The sequence below is a fragment of the Falco punctatus genome, assembly GCF_963210335.1.
Source record: "Falco punctatus genome assembly, chromosome: 17".
Taxonomy (NCBI): Eukaryota; Metazoa; Chordata; class Aves; order Falconiformes; family Falconidae; genus Falco; species Falco punctatus.
The window spans coordinates 7,233,916-7,252,453 of NC_137597.1; the positions used below are offsets into that span (position 1 = coordinate 7,233,916).

Genomic DNA, 18,538 nt, shown 5'->3' on the forward strand with positions numbered 1-18,538 from the left:
AAATTGCAGGGTAACCTCATCACCTGTAAGCATTCTAGTGGGAAAATATGCAGCACCAGCAGGAATTAAAGATGTTAAAAAAAACCCCATCCTTTCATCAGTGCTTTCTTCCTCATTAAATGCAGAGTTTGCTCACAAGTATTTGCCAAATAAAAAGGGAGAAATAGCTAAAAGTTAATACTATACAATTAAGTTCCCTTGAATTTTCCCAGAAGGTTCACCTTAGCTTAATTTAATATCCCCTCAGTTCTCCCAAGCCATCTGTTTGGCTGAGATGCAAAACAAATGTGTACAGTTAGATGTATTTATCATGCAAGCCTTGGAGGTGACAAAAGCTCATAAGAAACAGGTTTGTTCACTGACCCCACAGGGCAGTTGTTTCTTCAAGAACTCCTTCACCATGCAGCAAAGGGCTGCTATTAGCGGTCCTGGAAGACACTTTGAATAATCCAGCAAGTCAGGTAAAGCCCGCGTTAAATGATGAGCATTCAACAGTCTTGTTGAGTTGGCGGGCTGGGCTCAGCAGCTGTGGCAGTCAGAGACTGACCTAAATACCCACTAGATGGGGGCCCTGAGGGTCCGTATTCGAAGCACATGCAACCTCTTTCCACCTGAGCTCATCAGAGACAACTGCTGATTTAAGCAGGAGAGCAAAGCGAGGCAGGAGCGCCGTGACAAAAGAGGAAAGCTTCGTGACCCCTGCGGTGATAACCTTCCAGCCAACCTTAATAGCACAGCTCTGCCTCCTGGGGAGTAGGTGCGAGCCTTCGGCTGTGCTGCTGCCGCCGAGCTCCGCACTGCGGGCGCTGCAGACCTTGAGCAGCGCTGGGCCCTGCACAGCCCCACGGGTGGGGGCACTTGGGGGTGCAGACACCGGCGTGCCCGGGCAGCCTGGCTCCGGAGCCGGCAGCACCTGCGTTCGGGGGAAGAGTCTGGCGCTTACCCCTTCTTGTACGGCAGCATTCACAGGTGGGCAGAACGTGTCAGCCGGTGGCAAGTGCGTCCCCAACAGCTGGTGGGACTCTGGTTCCCAGTTCCTCCTCTGTCATTGCTAGAGGGTGCTCTTCCCAGAGCCCGGGGACTCCTGAGCTGGGACACTGGGAATCCTCCTGCACCGTTGTGAGAGGCTAATGCAACCTCATTGTCCTGTAATTAAGGACCAGGAGGGAGGCCAGCTGGAGCCAGCCCTGCAGGGGGGTACAGGCCTGATGGACAAGAGGAGCGCAGGTTAGAGCAGTGGAATCGGTGCTGTGAAATGCTGAAACACTGCCTTGTTCAGTGCTTGCTATTGCTGATGCTTTTAGCGTTGTATAGTGCTTTTTGGCATTTAAACAGCAATGATTCTTGCACACGTCAGCCTAGGCTGTTGCTGTGACTTTGCTCTCTCATTATGGCCTGGGTACTTCGTAGGGCAGGCTGGAGCGCAGACCAGTGACTGCAGGTCTCCCACATTGCCCTGGAGTTTCACTTTGAATTAAAAGCTTGCGTGTGTGGTATGGTGAAGAGCATACTCTGCACACCGCACAGGTGGATCCTGGGGGAACAGTGAAATGCATGCTCTCTAATGAACGAAAAGCTTGGAAGAATAGATTATTTTTACTGAATATGACGGAACGCTTGCAATTCAAACGGGGGTCTGCTGAACAGCCAGACAGTCATTCTAGGGCTGGGCCAAAGTTAAACTTTCTGCTTAACTTCTAGGTGTTGGGGTAGATATTGGCTATAGAGATGCTTATCTCTGTCCCTAGTCAGACGTAGAGCTTAGTATTTGCAAAGGTCTGGGCAGGTATGGCATGGCACTTGCAGCAGTAACAGCCTTGCGGAACGGAAAAGCTGTCACATCAGCCAGTTGCAAAGAAATTCTATTGCGCTCGTGCTTGCTCTCTCTTCCAGTGCTCGGTGGTTTGGGATTCTGGCAGTGCCCCCACCCCAGAGCAGCTGTGTTTGTGCAATTTGAGTTTCAGATGGAGCACAGGCTTGGATTCCTGGCTTGGAGTTGTGTGTCTTACCTGCCTGTGAGCTCTAGTGAAGGGAGGTGTGGGGGGATGTTAAATGAAGCTTAAATCTCAGTGATACTTTTGCAGGAACAATCAGTTCTTTGGAGTTTTTTGGGGTTGTTTGGTTGGTTTTTTTGTGTGCCGGTGTAGCCCTTGCTGGTATTTCAACACTAGGTGTGGCTTAACAAAGATCAGGGGTTTTATCTAAGCAAAATGTCAAGAAAATTCATTCTTTGGAGACTGCTTTGATGTTCCACTTGTCCAATTTACACCAGGGGCAGAACAAGTTGTTTGGGGAGTTCATTAATATACATAAGGTATTAGTTCACAACTGTTTTAGATCTAGATTCTGATCAGGTGCTCTGAGTAAGTAAATGGAGTAGTTTGACTTTCAGTGTTGTTTTTTTAATTATTTTTTTTCCCCATCCACAACACACCCCTGTAGATAAGTGAAGGTTGACCTTCAGCTGGGTAACTTTAAAAAGTGCATTTATATTCATGAGTTCCCTGGTAGTCACTATTTCAGAACCTTAGGATAGTGTCTATATTTTAAAAAAGAGAGAACAGACCTGGAGCTGTGCTCAAATTTTTGGCCTCAGTGTTCTTATAAGTTGTATTTCGATGCGTTGCATCTTTAAGATGTCTTGTACGAAGATGTTATATGTTAGATTGCTCAGCCTGGCTGTGAACACGCTGGAGCTCACCCTGCTACAGTTTTCTCCTTGTGGCTTTCCAGCATTTTGATCATGGAATGAAAGGATGCACTTTGGGGGCATAACTCCAGCGTGTGCAATGCAGGATGGCAGGGCACCCCTCAAAACTCTTGTAGCCTGACCCCAAAGAGGAGTTTGGCTTCATGTGATGGTTTTAGAAGCAGCTTTTCTTTTCAAAAGTTTAATTTCCCAGGTGACTCCTTTAAATTGTAAGTTTTATCCATAGATGGGATGTGTTTTCCTTTGGCATTTATAAAAATCCACTTGAATTATGATGCGACTGGCTGTGAGGAGAGGTGCTGGGCACCCAAGGCAGTATGAGTGCTTATGGCATCAGTAAAAGGAGGGCACGTGCTAAGGGTTAGATGAGATGTGAACATTTAGGAGAATGCTTACACAAATGGTGTCACCTTTTTCATGAAAATCTGCGTCACTGTTAGCTGTCACTGTAACAGTTAGCTGTTACATACACAGTTCAGAGGACTCGAGAAATCGCCAGAATAAATAAATGCATACGTAGAAAAGGTTCCTGCATCAGAGACGATTGTAGGTGAAGTGAGCGGCTGTTGGGGACATCTCTATCAGACCAGGGATTTTATCCCTGGGTGCTGTGCTGTTTACTGCTCCGTCTGCCATGCAGACGGGTGCAGGCAATGCAGCGTGTGATGGCCGGTTTTCAGTTGCGTTCTCCCGATGCAGGCCATATTCTGGATATCTAGATATTATCTGGGCATCTAAAGGGGAGCTAAACCCTTCTGGAGCTCTTACTATGTGAAAGCAAAGAACAAAGAGTTTTTAAATAACGGAGCTGTAAAATCTGTTCTTTCAGCTGCTGTGCTGCAGATTTGTTGTATGTAAGGGAATCTTTGAATTTTGGAGTTGTGAAAAAAAAAAAGTTATACCCAAGTCCTAGTTTTTTAACTGATTACTCTCTAGTTCTTGTTTTGAAGAACTTGATTGTTCTTCAAAGCCATCTGCAAGGAGTTGTGTGCGAACTGTATACCAGCAAGTAATTTTTGAAGTGCAAAATTAGAAAGAATCATAACCATTGCTAGAAATTTTGCAACTGTAATACAAGCACATCTTGAGCTGAAAGTATTTTATATTGCTATTTTTGAATCTTTGACTTACTTGAAAAGAACTTGATGCTTGTGTCATTTTATGCAAATTGGGCTCCGTCTGTCACTGCCTATTGCACCTAAAGGGTTTTAGAATTTTTTTTTTAATAGAAATGCACAAGACTATTTCTACTGAAATAATCAGTGTACACACATCCGTGACATAATATTTTTCCATAATCATAGTACAATTAACCATGGATAGAAATTGGAGGAAGATTTTTACAGCTGTCCCAAAGATACCGTGAAATCATTTCTGTTTCAAAGGCAGAAACCTTCTTTGGTTCTGAAGTAGTTAACTAACTGCATATGGAATACTAACTTGGGAGCAGGCATGCCTGCTCAGGCCAATGACCTAGTTAAGGTGGCAAATACCCCAGCAAACCTTAGTGGCTGTCCACATCATTGGAGTAGTGTCTTCGGAAGGAGAGGACCCTAGGAAAGCTACACCCAGCAACATGGGATTTGCCATCAGTCCTAGGCCTGTTAATCAATATGTATGTGGAACTGCAGAAGAATGCACCACCAAAGATAATTACAAGTCTTTGAACTATACATACAGGTCTAAATGTTCTGGTAAAGTCTGTGTGATAAAGTTAGAGCTGTTACGTGCTGGACTGTGCTTGGTTCTGAACTGGGGATTTAAAATCCTGGCAGAGGAGCCATTTTCCTACTTCATTGTGGTTTTCAAATTGTTATTAATAAAACATAGTGCTGTCTGTGTCTTGATGCAGAGACCTTAGTCTTAGTACATGCCCTTCCCATTTATTATTTATACAGGCATTTAACAGCTCTGACATATTTTAACAGCAACACTAGGCAGTTGTTTGCAAACCAGAATTAGTAACAAATGATATTTGATACTTCAAAAGATTTCAAAAGGGTTTTTTACGCATATGTAATCTAATGCGAATAATACCTGAGCCTCGTGGATCGTGGGAGAAAAGATGTTGTGTGTGTAGTCTTTTCCTTAATTTTGTTTTACCTCTCCCCTTTTATTTCAAAGTTAGAAGTGCCATTTAAACCAGAAGGTATTTTTTTGTATATGTGTGTATATGTGGCTGCTAATTTAGTTTATATATGTAGCAAGGGTTTAGTAAAGAAGTGATTAACTGTGCCTTCTTATTAGCATCTTGGAAAAGCTGATTGCCTTTCCTTGCCCATTCTCATTTTCTGATGTATGAATGCTCCCATGAATGTTGAGGATTCGGCCTCCTTCCATGGAGGATTACCTGGGCTGTGCCTGCAAGTACTGGTGCAAGTTCAGGTAGGCTTTAATAGCAGCTTTGCAAAGCGAGGAGGTAACCAGCAGAGTGGCCCAGACCCTCCTGAGGAATTTCCCTGAGCAAAGATGTGGGCAAACCAGAAAGGCTGAGCGGAGAATGTCACATCCCCCAAGAATGTTATTTAAAACCAATGGGAAAGGCTAACATCTTCAGGAAGTCACATACGTGGAGATTGTGACTTGCATCTCTGGTACCCTTAAGACAATGACAAATCTCATGTTTTGTCTCTAAGAAATAAAAATAAACAGTAAGACCCCAAGTTCCAAGCATAAAGAGAGAAAGCTCTACCAAGCATTTAAAGAAAAAAACATTGATCCTGCACTACTGAAGTGAAGGGAATTTTACGGTTGACTTTGAGGGGAGCAAAAACAAGTCTTTGAACTAGACTACGTCTAATTTTCATAGCACTGTGAAAAATATCTCTAGCTCATAGGAAAAGAAGTTAGTATTATCTCTGCTCACAGGGAACTGAAGCTTGGAGAGCATGTGCCTTTCTGAAAGTCAACGGGGAAACTGGTGCTAGAGCTGGGAACCAGACTGAAATTTCTCAAATTTCAGACCAGTGAAAGGACCCATGCGTTGTAGAGGCAAAGTGACTTTTTGTTGTGTTTTCCAAACATAAGAATTCATATGAGTCTGAACCTCTTTTCCAACTTCTTTCTGATGGTGTAGGTTAAAAACTTGGAAGTAGGTTACAAAGGACTCGAGTGCTGAAGAGCAAATATTCCTCTGGTGACTTGCTTGGTGTCCTAGTTCTTGGGCAGCAAAGTCATAGGAGACAGAACATTTCAAATCACACTAAACAAATGCTGGAGGCACTTCTAGGAGAGGTCCAGGGAGATATGCAAAGAAAAGTGAAAAGTTGCTATTAGTTCTTTAGGCACTGCTGGTTCTGAGCTGCTTAACAGGTCCCCTGGAGAAGAGGAGCGAGGGCAGGAGGGTCAGGACGCACCGGGCAGGATCAGCACCGCGGTGCTGGGAGGCAGCAGCGACAGCTCACCCCAGGTCTAGTGCAAGGCAATGCTTTGGCGAGACCAGCCGATTGCACTTGAAACGTCCTCAGGTGCCTTTTCTCCTCATCCTACTCTGAAATGCGGTACTGCTGATGACCCCTGGGTTAGCCCAGTTCTTTATGTTCATTATGTATTTTGATGAATATTTGATTAGAAATTGCATTTAATTCTCAATTGAAGGAAAAAGAAAAAAAACCACAACCCACCCACCCCTCGGCTGATAAATGCTGTCTTTGGTCACTAGAAACAGATTTCAGGTGTTTTTTAAGGTGCGAAGCCTGACTGCCCTTGAAATGCCCGTTCTGGGTTGCTCAGCTCTGTTGGATTACTCGCAACCACTTTGTGCAGGGAGGGAGAGAGAATGCCTCGTCTTGTATTGAAAGGTTTTATGGGACGTGAAATAGTCTTGCCAGTTAAAAGCTAAACTTTATAGTGTTTCTATTTTTAATTACATATTAATTGCAGAAGATGGCTCTGGAAATGACTGCTCAGATCACTTAATCCATATAGATGACCTTTACGTTGAATTTATTCTCTCATGCTTACGCCGCCCTTCAACCCCATCTGGGGACTGACCTCGTCTGGCAGGCTGTTCCGCTCTTAATTAGAAAGATGCCTAGCTTACGCTCCTCTTTAATGTATATTAATGTTCCTTTGCTGAGGATACTGTAAGAGCTGGTGATTACGGTGCTATAAAGTTTCCCTGTCAGTTCTTTATGTACAAACAGCCTAGTTATTCTTATATGGCTTTTGAGAGTCAGGTGTACTTCAAAGGGATGAGAAAAGGGGGAACAGTTTCTCCTGAAGTTGAAAAGCAAACCCACCCTATGTGCTATTTTAGTGGAACATAAGCATTACTTGAAAAAAATTCTTTTTCCTCTCACAATCATCTTAATTCCTTTCTTTTGATGCTGATAAGCAGCTCTGTGCGGCATGAAATTTTCTACCGTGATGTTGAGTTGCCAGAGAATTCAGGTATAAAAATGAACTATCAGCCATCAAGAAAGTGTGTTCATGTGCTGAAAGTCTTAAAATGATTAGGTTCATTTGCAAAATACTGTTTTTTACTAAGAGATGTGTTTCTGCTGCTTCTGTTAATGCACAATGTCACAAGCACTACTTCAGCTGAAGATTGTAATGTTAATTAAAATGGAAAGTTAATGGGGGGAAAGGCAAGTGGAAAACAGTCAGTTCTAGTTGGTTGTCTGTAGGACACCTGAGAGCAGAGGTCTGCACCAAAGGGGGGAGGTTTTAGCTTTGCACTTTAAATTACTTGAGTTGCTTTGGCTCAGCGCAGTCCTGGTCTTCTGCTGGTCTGCCCTTGACATACACAGAAGTATGTGGCCTTTGGTGCAAGCAAAAAAAACCCCAACCCCAAGCAGTGACTTCAAAGGACCAAGGGCCTCAGTGGCAGGGAGCCTAGAAACACTCTGGCTGCTGGCGTGTGCGTGGTGGTCTCCTGGGGAGGGCTCTCCTTTCCAGCACTTCATTTGGGTTTATGTGCCTCTGCCCACGCTGGAGGAGCGTGCTGGTTCGGGTGGTCCCAGCAGATCCTTTGCTGGGATTGTCTGGAGAGCAGTAGTCACTCGTGTAGCCAAAAGTTGTGATGCTGGTGATGCTGGCTGGGGCTGGTGTCATTACGGAGAGCAGAGGAGGGCACGCAAAGCAAGAGGAAGACTCCAAAGTTGTTATTAGAAAGTCTGTTTTCCCCCTCTGGGGTGATGACAGTAGCCACCTTCCATGCTGTTTAGCATAACTTCATTATAGCTGAGGCCTATCAGTATGTTGCTTCAGTTTGGGGATTTGACACATGGATAAAGTCTCTTAAGCCTGCTCCTGAGGATTTGGAGATTTTTTTGGTAAAGCTCAGATGCACAAAGCAGCCTCTGAGCTGTGGCTGCTAGGTGGATCAATGAAACTGCATTTAACTTCTCAAGCAAAATTTGCCGTGTTCCTTCTCTGGCATTCTCTCCTGGAATTCATATTTAATATTTAATAATACTGTTGTTGCATTTGCTGCTGTTTTGAAACAACAGCCCCCTTAAAGCGAGCAAAAACCCTTAAGAAAAAAAAAAAAGCAATGAGCTGTTTAAGCGTATTTCCTAGGCCTTTCCCTATCTCTGCCTTCCAGTTATAGTAAGTCTATTATAATTCAAATCTAAACAAAAAAAGCCGGAATTCTTCAGCTGGAAAGTTAGAAATGTCTATGCTAATAAGCCCAGCAGAAGGGCTGTAGAAGCAGCCCATTCAGAGTGACCCAGGAGTGCCCCCCCACCTCCTAGATTTACACCTCTCTTAACTTTTGTTCCAATATATCATCCGGTGCTCAAGTGGTATGGGAGTTTGCTTCCCCCCAGATTACTGTTCTTGCTTTAAACAAAGCCCAGAGGATTGCCACGAGCCAGGCTCTGGCCGTGCTGTTCCCCCGCGGATCCCGCGTAGCTACAACCGCACGGGGAGCATCGAGCCAAGCAGCTTGTTCATCTCTTCCAAGCGTGGGAATGGCACCGGAAGATCTAAATGTTATTGATCTGGTTTGAATACTGTCTAGATGTGTCAACACCTTCCCCTTTGGGGGCCTACTTTAATGTTTGGAAACCTCAACGTCTTGGATTTTTTTTTTTTTTTTTGTCCTTATCAGTGCAATGGCATCAAGCGTGGTGCACAAGAAAATTGGAAACGGTCATTTTCTGCTCCCTGTTCCTTGTTGGGGAAACAATACAGGGGCTAACAGCAGAAAACCTGCATTTTACGGCAGGTACCATAAATCATGCCATTAAAATACCTTACCCCCCTTATCCCCAGCTCATTTATTCTACTCAGTACCTGGTCAGGCTCTGCACTCCACCAGCAGTAAAGCTGGCCTTGCTGTGGGACCCAGCCAAGGATGTGTGGGAAACTGCTCTTCTGCTATATACGTGCAGCTTTTCACACATGGATTGTTTCATGATTTACCTTTTCTGTGTACAAAACCTATATTGAGCAGGTGCAGAGCACTTTTGGACCTCAAAATTAAGAGACCTAAAAATCCAGCTTGCTTGAAAGACTAAACATGTACTGATCCACTTCATTGGGAAACTTAACTTGCAAGGTCTTTCACATGGGTGCCTTCTGCCAAAATACCTGTCAGGTGCTAGTTGCTAGCTGATATCTATTCATCAGCCTGCCCGAAGTGATGGTCACTCTCCCTTCTGTTTCTCACAGACAATAGTCGTTGCCTGGTGTGGGACCAGAAGCACCATTGAGGCACGCGCTGTGCAGGTGAATGTAGCGTGAGAGCTGCTGTGCCCCTTGTACTCTCCAGGTAATTGGAAATCTTCACTGCTCTACATGCAGGTCCTAACCAGCTTACAACATTATATCAATGACTTCATGAATGGATAAGAAAAGTAAATTTGATTATTTCTCAGCCATGCGTTGCTGTCTATAATTGCATAGATTTGGGCTTTAATTAGTCAGATTACTTCCTCAGCTCAGGGTTGGGCATGACATTCACATAAAATGCTAAATGTCCTCTTCTTATCAAACCCAAACCACAGCTCTGGCTCCTAGTATTCCAGACTCTTGAAAAGTATTTGAGGTTGGAATTAGATCCTGGATCTAAACATTGCGATCAGGTCACATTTAATTCATGTGTTTGCATTCTGGATTTGTTCTGTTCTTGTGGCCTTGATGTATTTGTATGCAAGCTGGTTTTGTACAGCAGGAAAAAAGTTGCTGAAAGTACACTGGACTGAAATGAGTACGTGCAATTTGCACCTCTACTCAAGCTTCTACACCTGTAACAATTTGCACAGGCATATGAATTTTGAACCACAGGTGCTTCATAAACAGATACTAAAGACCAATGAGCATGTTCTGAAAATTGAATTTTAAAATTAAATTTCCAACGCCTAGAGAAAAAGATTGCAGGAAGCTTAAAAAAAGATCTGAATCTGATGCTGAACATGAATATACTAGCTAGTCACACTTTGTATCTTAAGAACCAGTACCTGGAAAAATTGCTCAGCAGGCTGTGTTTTAACCTCTGTCTACAAGCCTGACGTTCTGACTGCACGCATGTCAACCACTTAAGTACTTATGCTATTCAGTTTTGCTTCGTAGCTGAATAATACTCCTTGTGCAAAGTAATGCTGGGCTGCTTGACTGAGTACTTCCTACTATCTAAATCTTGGGGTAATTATTTTAATAAATATGAATTGTGGGACTCCTGCCTAGATATGTAATAGAAATCTAATCTATAATACAGATGGAAAACAGTGCAGCTGCACTGCGTTAATTAAGTATACACTAAACATATGGCAATACACCTCCAGACCAACAGGCACAGAACTCTCTTGGATGCAATTAGCTCTTGTACATGCATAAAGAATCAGACACGAACTCAGAAAATGCATAAGTTATAACCTCTGACTGATGAAATTACTAGTACTAAACTACTTCACTTACATTGCAGAAATGTTTATCTAGTCATTGGAATGCTGGTTTGGGTGTTAAAAAGAAAAAAAAAAGCTTACTTTCTTCTATTTCTGATCGTCTTTGCTATACAAGTTCCACATTAGAGCTTTGCCTCTGAGGAACCAGAGAAGTGGCTTAAAGAAAGAAATACAACCCCAGAGGGAATGCTCTTCCATTGCCCTGCAACTTGTGCAGTTATTTACACAAACCTAAAGCAGACGCAAAATTGGTGTAAAATACTACTTTCTGATACAGTCTTACTCACATTCTTGATGTGAACTTGCATCCAGATGCATAAAGTTCACAACAATGAAGTTTTGACCCAATCAGTAAATAATAGATCCAAATAATAACAGCCTCTAGGGCATGTGCTGTTACATCATTCACTGTGCCTTGTGCGAGAGTGGTCTTGAATGCCCTGGCTGGGGTGTGGTGGACACTGCAGAACCTCATGTGATGAAAAGCTGCCTCTGTTGAAGGGACAAATCACCCTGACTTTGATGACACCTGGATTTCACTCATGCAAAGCTATAAATGCTGCCTCAAAGAGTTTACAATCACAGTACAAGGCAAAAGACAATAGGTGAATACAATGGAAGAAGCAAGGAACAACACAAAGATTGTTTTGATTAAAAGATGGCTTAAGGGTGGGGAACTGACTCAGGCTACAATGGCTCTTCCCATGATTGCCAATAAAATCCTGCTGACCTGTTCCTGAGCATGCAGCGCTAATGGGCAGTGCTCTCTCCTCTTGCTAGGAAGCATCCTGAAGTTTCAAAGCTTCAGATTAATATGATCTTTGCTTCATATTACTTAGAGAGTGCAGAGTAGGGGAACGTCACTTCTTGGATTGTAAGTTGAAGGGGGGTTGTTAATTTTCCAATTTGCACAAATACAATTTCATTTGCACAAATCTGGGAAAACGTTGGTCCTTTCCAAGCAAAGCAACAACGTGTGTCTGTTCATTGATTTGAAAAAAAACCCAAACCAAAACCCCCACTGTTTCCTCAATGAAAGTTCATTTTCCCTTAAAATCATTATTGGTTTGCTACTGTTTTTAGCAGACTCACAATGCAGCCCTTGTTTCCAACAGCACCTCTTGCCGGAGTCAGCTGCAGCATCTGACTCTGCAAAAAGGGAGCCTCTGGGGAGAGTCAGGTTTATCTAAGTGCAGTCAGTCCGAGCAGCGTTCACTTGGAGATCGGGAGTGAGATTCAGGTGAACTACTTAAGATACAAACAGCTTCAGCTGTGCCTTGTTCTTCTTCTAGTGAAGATAGATATCACCTCTTAGAGCAGACACTTAACACTGGCTTTTCTTATTCCCAGCCTGATGCAGCAGCCTATAATTACTTTTCACACCTTGGCTATGTTTAACTCCCCTCTGTCTCATCTGTTAATCTGCTAACAAGCAGCAAATGTGTTTTAGAGTCGGCTCCAAATGGGAGGCCAAGACCTGACGCTTCACCTTCTGAAGGAGGTGTTCAGAGGGCACAAGTCTTAAATAACTTTCAAATATCTGGAATTCACGTGTTTTTTTTACAATCTGGACAAAAGTGAGAGTGTATATCTCTAATATTAATGCATCAATTTGTAAATGGACTAAAAGCTGATTGCCTGAAAGTTTTAATTTCCCTTTGGTGCTAGTGAAATGATTTAGTGTAGGTGAAAGGTACCAGTTTTGCAGCCTGGAAGCTTCTCCCAAAACTCTCCAAACCAAGCCCCCAGCCCAGCTTGAATATAACTGTTGTCACAGAGGGCAATTTCTATTCTGTCAGTTTTGTTCCAAAAGAGACCAGTTAGTGCGTATTTTGGGAGTGGGGAAAAAGGGTAAAAATGGATCTCCTTCAACAGAATTAGGATTAATATATCCAGAAGATATACTGTAACAAAGAAGCCCTGCAGGTGGCTGGGGGTTGTTTTTCTAGGCTTCCTGCACTATATTGAACCAGTGACCTTCTGGTGAAAACTTTGGGGTTGGGGTTTTTTTTGTTTGTTTGTTTTTAAAATTCTGAATCACTAAAATACAAATGGTGAAAATCCTAGGTCAGTCAAGCTGATTGAAACACAAATTGTACATTTATTTTTTTTTTACTTCTTTATGTCTTGTTTTCTGATTAACATTTGAAAACAATAAAATGCATGAGCTTTGAGAAATGTTAGCCAGCTCTTCTGGCACTTCTCATTCATGTTTTTTTCTCGTCTTGGCTCTGAGGGAGGAAAGCAGTGGTCTCGCACTTGCTCTCTCAAGAAGTTTTGTGTGTTTTCAGGAACCAGAGAGCAGAATGTCTTTGAGTTAGGAGCTGCGTAGGGTTGACTACAAAATACAGCACTGGACAGAGGGGAACAGAACAGTCTCATTCTCCTTTGGAAAAGAAAAAACATGGTGGTGTGGTGAAAATGGAATTGTGCCAGTTGTTTTCTTTTCTTTCTGTTGAAACCTTATAACTGAGGCAGCCAGATGTGTAAACCACAAGTTTAGGAGATGGGAGACTGGATATGGACACTGGAGTTTAGTCAGTGACTTGGGAGCAGAGGTGGACTTCTGCCTCCATGTCCTTCTGCAGTACCTCCAGGGAAGGAGGTGTGCTGGCAATCTCCTCCCCTCTCTCAATAGCTTCCTAAACACAAAATACTGAGACCAGCGTGTGTATCCAAACTGCTTTTGCTTTACTGAAGCAGCCTACTCATGTAGGCGCTATCAAACTTGAAGCAATGGAAAGTACTTTGTTACACAGAGCTTAGCAATGCTGTAGACCCTTTTGCTGCAGGAGCTTATAAATGTGTATTTAAAAACAAAAAAAATAAATCTATAAACATTTGTTGTAGGTCAGTGCCACCTAAACATCTGTCTGGGCTCCGGACTTTTGTACAGTGAGTGTGGTTTTTATATTACATTGCCTGGGTCTAGTAGAATCAGACACTGCCTGCTTATTTATCTCCCTCATAAATTTTGACTTCATAGGTCAGATCTGCTTTGTCTGGACATAAATGAAGAACAGTGCTCTCTTTTTGCATTTGTGCTCACTGTTACAGCAGTCACTGCTTCCTTGTTGCTGTGTCTGGAATATAAAACTTGGACTTGATCTAAAGCCAGCATAAGCAGGAGGATAACCTCTGCCTGCCGTGTTCATCTTCGTACCGACCGTCATTCACAAACTCACACCAGCATGTGATGCTCATCTCAATGAGAAATAGTTATTTTCTGTCTGTGTGCGGGTCTGATTTTTATTCATTCTTTTGATTATTTATCTTTCCATCATTCCCTCAAATTGTTTGCATAAGAATGGAGATTAAAACTTCTGCAATAATAGCTGGAGCTGAAATTGGATTCTAAGCTTCCCAGGCCATGGGATTATTAGAGTTGTCAGAGCGTGTTCCCAGAGAACTCTCTCCTCGTTACCGGCGATGATGTCCTGTGCGGGCTGTACCCAGCCCCACTTTCCTCGCAGATTAAAGGAAGATTGTCCTTTCATTTTCATATTCTGCATCTCTCATTTGTCGAAGTAAATAAATTGAAGCTGCCTGTGCCATTTGTCCTAAGTCTCTTTTCCAAAGAGCTGCCACTGATTATCGACCTTTTTTATTTTCCATTGTTAATCCTCCCTCCTTCCTTCAGTGGTCTGTTCATTTACTAATCCCATCTGTCGTGTATGTAGATGTTGAGATGGAAATCTAATCTCAATGCGGTTTTCATTCTCTGTCTAATATATTTATATAGATTCACAGGATAGAAGCTTTTTTGTACAGGGTTCTTAGTGAAGCAGGATGCCTAAATGACCATTGCTACCTGGCCTCGCAGAATGAGTCCAGACGTATATGGATTTGGCACGGATTTATTCAAATGCAGGCCAGTTTTTTTTCCTATAGCTATAAATTGCACTCTTATCCTTCCTGATAATTTCACTGAGACAGAAGTGGTCTGTTAAGAGGTTTGGAGCCTTTCCCAACCAACAAACTTCTTTAAATAGGATACAGGCAGATCCGGAGCCAGAGTCGCAGCTCCTCAGTGGAGATGGAGGCAGAGCAGAGCCTCAGGCTGTCACGTACCCATCACCCAGCGGGATGGCCTGTGGTGTTACATACTGGATTTAGGATTCTAATTCCCAGTGAAAAATCCATAGGCTTGCAGCACTCAAATTATTCAGTAGGTGCTGGAACCTGTGGGCTAGATTGTTAGAGAGGGAAGGACAGATTGCCACCCTCTCAGGTGTTCCCACCGGCTTCTGTGACCCCAGGAGAGGCATTCGCAATCCAGATCACAGGGTGGGAGAAGGGTCTTCTAGCTGCTCATTCAGGGTGGAAACTTTTTGCTTAGGTAGCTGGAATTTGCCCCCAGTGGAGCTTAATATAACTTGGGTGTCTCACATAGCCCCGGCCAAGCTATAACCTGCCTCCCGCTGTTTGATATCCAGAGGAAGATGCAGGATTTCCTAAAAGCTTAACCACATGTGTAATTACCGAGGGCAGTTTATGCTTATGCTGAGGTTCTTCAGCTCCTTGTATAGCGTTTTCTTTTTTTAGCTTGCTTGTCTCATTCTTTAAGAACTGCAAATAGTCTACTCATATGCTAATATCTATCTCTGCTTTTGGATTGCAGCTTTAGCCTTTCCCTCTGTGAGTAATCTGCCTTCTCCTTTAGGTTGTCCTTCCCCTTTGTGCTTCCACAGGCTTTTCTGGTTTGGGGTTGTTTAGCTCGGTGCCATGGCCATGCACGTCATCCTGTTAGATAGGTGCCCCACCAGTTCACACCAGTTTCAGACAGTTTCTTCTGTAGCTTTTCATTCCCAGCTAGGTGACTGGCTAAATGCCAGGGTGCTGCTGGACACCCAGTGCTTTGTGCGGCACCGGTGGTGCACTCGGCGTCACAGGCACGGTGGTGGGAACTGGGAAGGAGGCTGAAGGGAACCGCTGGGAGGGCTCAGCCGTGAGCGGGATGGGTGACCCAGCAGCAGCTGCAGGCTGCCCGCGTGGGTAACTCAGCATCACCGAACACAGCTTTGCCGGGCAAAGATGCCTCGTGCTTATTCCTAAACCCTTGCATGGCTTGGGGTTTTTGTTCCTCAGGGTGCCGTCAGCTCATACGCTGAAAACTTTGGCTGCGCATGCCACTTCTCACGCACTGACTCCTTAGCAGCAGGATGCAAAGCTGGAGGGATGAAGCATTTTTTTGAGCAACTGTTGTGCAGGCCTGGAGAAGCTGGCACAGGCATGTCACAGAGCAGAGGCTTTGAGAGGTGGGGAGGATTGACAAGTTTAACGTCACAAGCGTGTTTCCAAATGAATCTGTTGTGATAGGTATTAGTCATAAGTATAAACTGCAGGGAGATTTGCATTTTATTCTCTTTATCCTACTTCATTCCTGAACAGCCCCTTCTGCCCACCCCAATTTGGCATATTTAAGGGGATTTGCTGCATTTATAGTAATTAAAGGTCCTGGAGAACAGTGAGCTCATTTGAATTGAATGATACGTGTGCACACTCCGGCCTGGATGTGCTCAGCTCTTTGTGCCCAAACACTCGCACACACCCACGTGGACAGACCCCGCGCCTGGTGTGCTCATACGGATCATACTGGTGTGGTGCAGGATGGATCCTCAGGAGTCAGGCTGCTCACCAGGTGTTTTGCGCCCATGCCCATTGTGAAGCCACACTTCTGCCTTTGTGGGTTTTCTCCCCTCTAGCTTTCCCAGGGGTTCTGTGCCCCAGCTGAGCCCCAGCCCCCCATTGCAGCCCTGCAGCAGGGAGGCGAGGGGGAGTGCGTTTTGGCTTCGTTTGGCAGTCGCTCTGCAGAGCTGCTTATATGTCTCAAACACAGCGTGACTTACATACTAATAGTCTGGATTTGTCTGGTATCTGTCATATGCGGGTCTCATTGCATTTTATGACCTTTAATTAATTAAGCTTCATAAAATCCTAATCATGCAGGAATTATTAATCCTGTTTTAAATTAACTGGCCAAAGAGAGGTGAAACGTCTTGCCAGTCTGTGGATACCTGATTTGAACCCTGACATCCAGCTGACTCCAGCCTTCCTGGAACCCAGCAGGAAGATTTGCTTCACACAGGATGTCAGGTGAGGTCTTGATATACAAAGTTCCTGTGCTGAATTCCACCCATTGCACATGGATGCAACTCCTTTGGCCCTAATCAAATTATGCACGTCTTATACTAGCACCAAACCACCGCTCTTTCTTTTGAAACAGACATTCTCAGTAAAAGCAGAAGTGAGAATTCCCTCTCCTTCTGGTTGCTGTGCCAAAAACTTTCACATAACGCCTTAATTCCTTTCACACAAATGCAGAAGGCAGTCCTATTTTATCAATTTTAGCCTGGGATTTCTTGGCATTAACTGACTTGGAATTTTCTTTGGAAGGAAAGTTTGTAAGTGGTTATTTAAAGCTCTGTTGCACCTCCCTTGCGAGGTGTACCATATCTCTGTCCTTCCCAGGAAGGAAGTAATTCTGATGAGAATGTGTGTTTTGGCTACGTTTCATTGAGTCTGTAGCCAGGCAGGAGTGTGGGATTACTGGTGGATGTTGCAAACACTGTATTTTTTGTGTGTTCATAATCTTCTAATCTTTACAATCATTGCAATTTGATTTTGCTGTGAAGGGCACATGCATAGGCAGCGGTACCTGTGACCACAGGGATGTTGTTTCTCAGCCAGAGACCTAGTCTGCAGATTGCATATACAAATAATCTCATGTAACATTCTTATTTTAATTAAAAAAAAACAACACCCAGACTTCTAAGTGAAAGTCTGCACTTATTGCATTCTTAGATGTGAGGAAAAGAACTGTATTTTGCTCAGTGACAAAGGAAAGCTGACAGCTTAGTACAATGTATTATGTTCAAGGAACAGTTTCACAAATACTGGAGATCCCTCTCTTGTTGAAACAGCCCATTCCAATACCATTTTTGCCAGAGACTGCATTAACTGAGACATAGCGTGTGTTGTGATACTGCTTTGATGTGCCACAATGCCATCAAGTGCTTCTTGCAAGAACCAGCCCTGACGGTGACTGCAAACTGAGGCTGGTACCCATGTTTCTTGCATTTGATTTGAAGCTCAAATTACTTGTTGCGTGACCTTGGGCAAATCCATATCTTCCCTTCTGCCAAAGGGTAGAGCAGAAGAAGAGACTTCCCTGCGTTCACTGGCACCAGCTACTACCTTCATATTGATATCGATAGGATGGAGCTGGTCACCCTTCCTGCCTGGGAGATGCCTGTTTTCTGGCTGTAGCTGGGAGTCACAAGGGGGGGTTCGAGCAGGAGCGTTGGCCTGGGGGGAGAAGAGCTCGTGCTCGACCGCTGTGAGCAGCCTGGCAGCAGCTGACTGGAGCCTCCTGGCCCTGGGAGCAGGAGCCTGAGCCCAGCAGAGTGCAGGCAATCCGGCACGGGCTGGGAGGTGTGTGCACTTGTGGCACACCTCTCATCCCAGCAAGAGGAGTTATTTCCCTGTGAATGCTGTCACGGCCCCAGTGTTGACCCTGATGGGTGCCATACTGGTTTCGTCACGGTCTTTGAACTCTTAATGTGATTCAGGTTCTTGCCTTAGTCAAGCTTTGCAGTGACTTGTACTGTTGGCTTCTCTTGTGCTGTTAGCTTTTATGTACCCTTCCCTAGTAAGACATGAAGAGCTGTTGAGTGTCCCAGAGAAGTGATATGTAGTCCTCTCTTGCTGGTTATGAGTTGATGCTGAAAGGCTAACACCTCACAAGGACAACAGCAGTACAATATCATATGTCCTCTTTGGAATGGCTTGGTTTCATGCTTATTATAATCCACAAGTCTATGGAATTAATCATAATGCCAGTGCTCCCATCTAGCTGCCTCAAAGCTCTTTTCAGACATTAGTCACATTAGTCTCATAGTCCCTGTCTGAGGTGAGAAAATGCTGGCCGTTATCAGCATCGTATGGCTGAGAAAGCCGCTGGTTGGAAGGGAAT

At 44.0% G+C, this 18,538-nt stretch overlaps 2 protein-coding genes across 7 annotated transcripts in view; one reads left to right on the forward strand and one right to left on the reverse strand.

Annotated features, from left to right (window-relative positions):
• Nucleotides 1–18,538, forward strand: part of LOC308054391 (uncharacterized protein) — a 258,573-nt gene that overhangs the window by 53,912 nt on the left and 186,123 nt on the right. Inside the window, exon 2 of the mRNA XM_080367130.1 lies at nt 1,164–16,659. Coding sequence (XP_080223256.1) covers nt 16,653–16,659 — 7 coding nt within the window. The 5' untranslated portion in view covers nt 1,164–16,652. The remainder of the gene's footprint in view (nt 1–1,163; nt 16,660–18,538) is intronic.
• KCND3 (potassium voltage-gated channel subfamily D member 3) overlaps nt 1–18,538 on the reverse strand; it is a 130,304-nt gene that overhangs the window by 53,796 nt on the left and 57,970 nt on the right. The window lies entirely within an intron of this gene.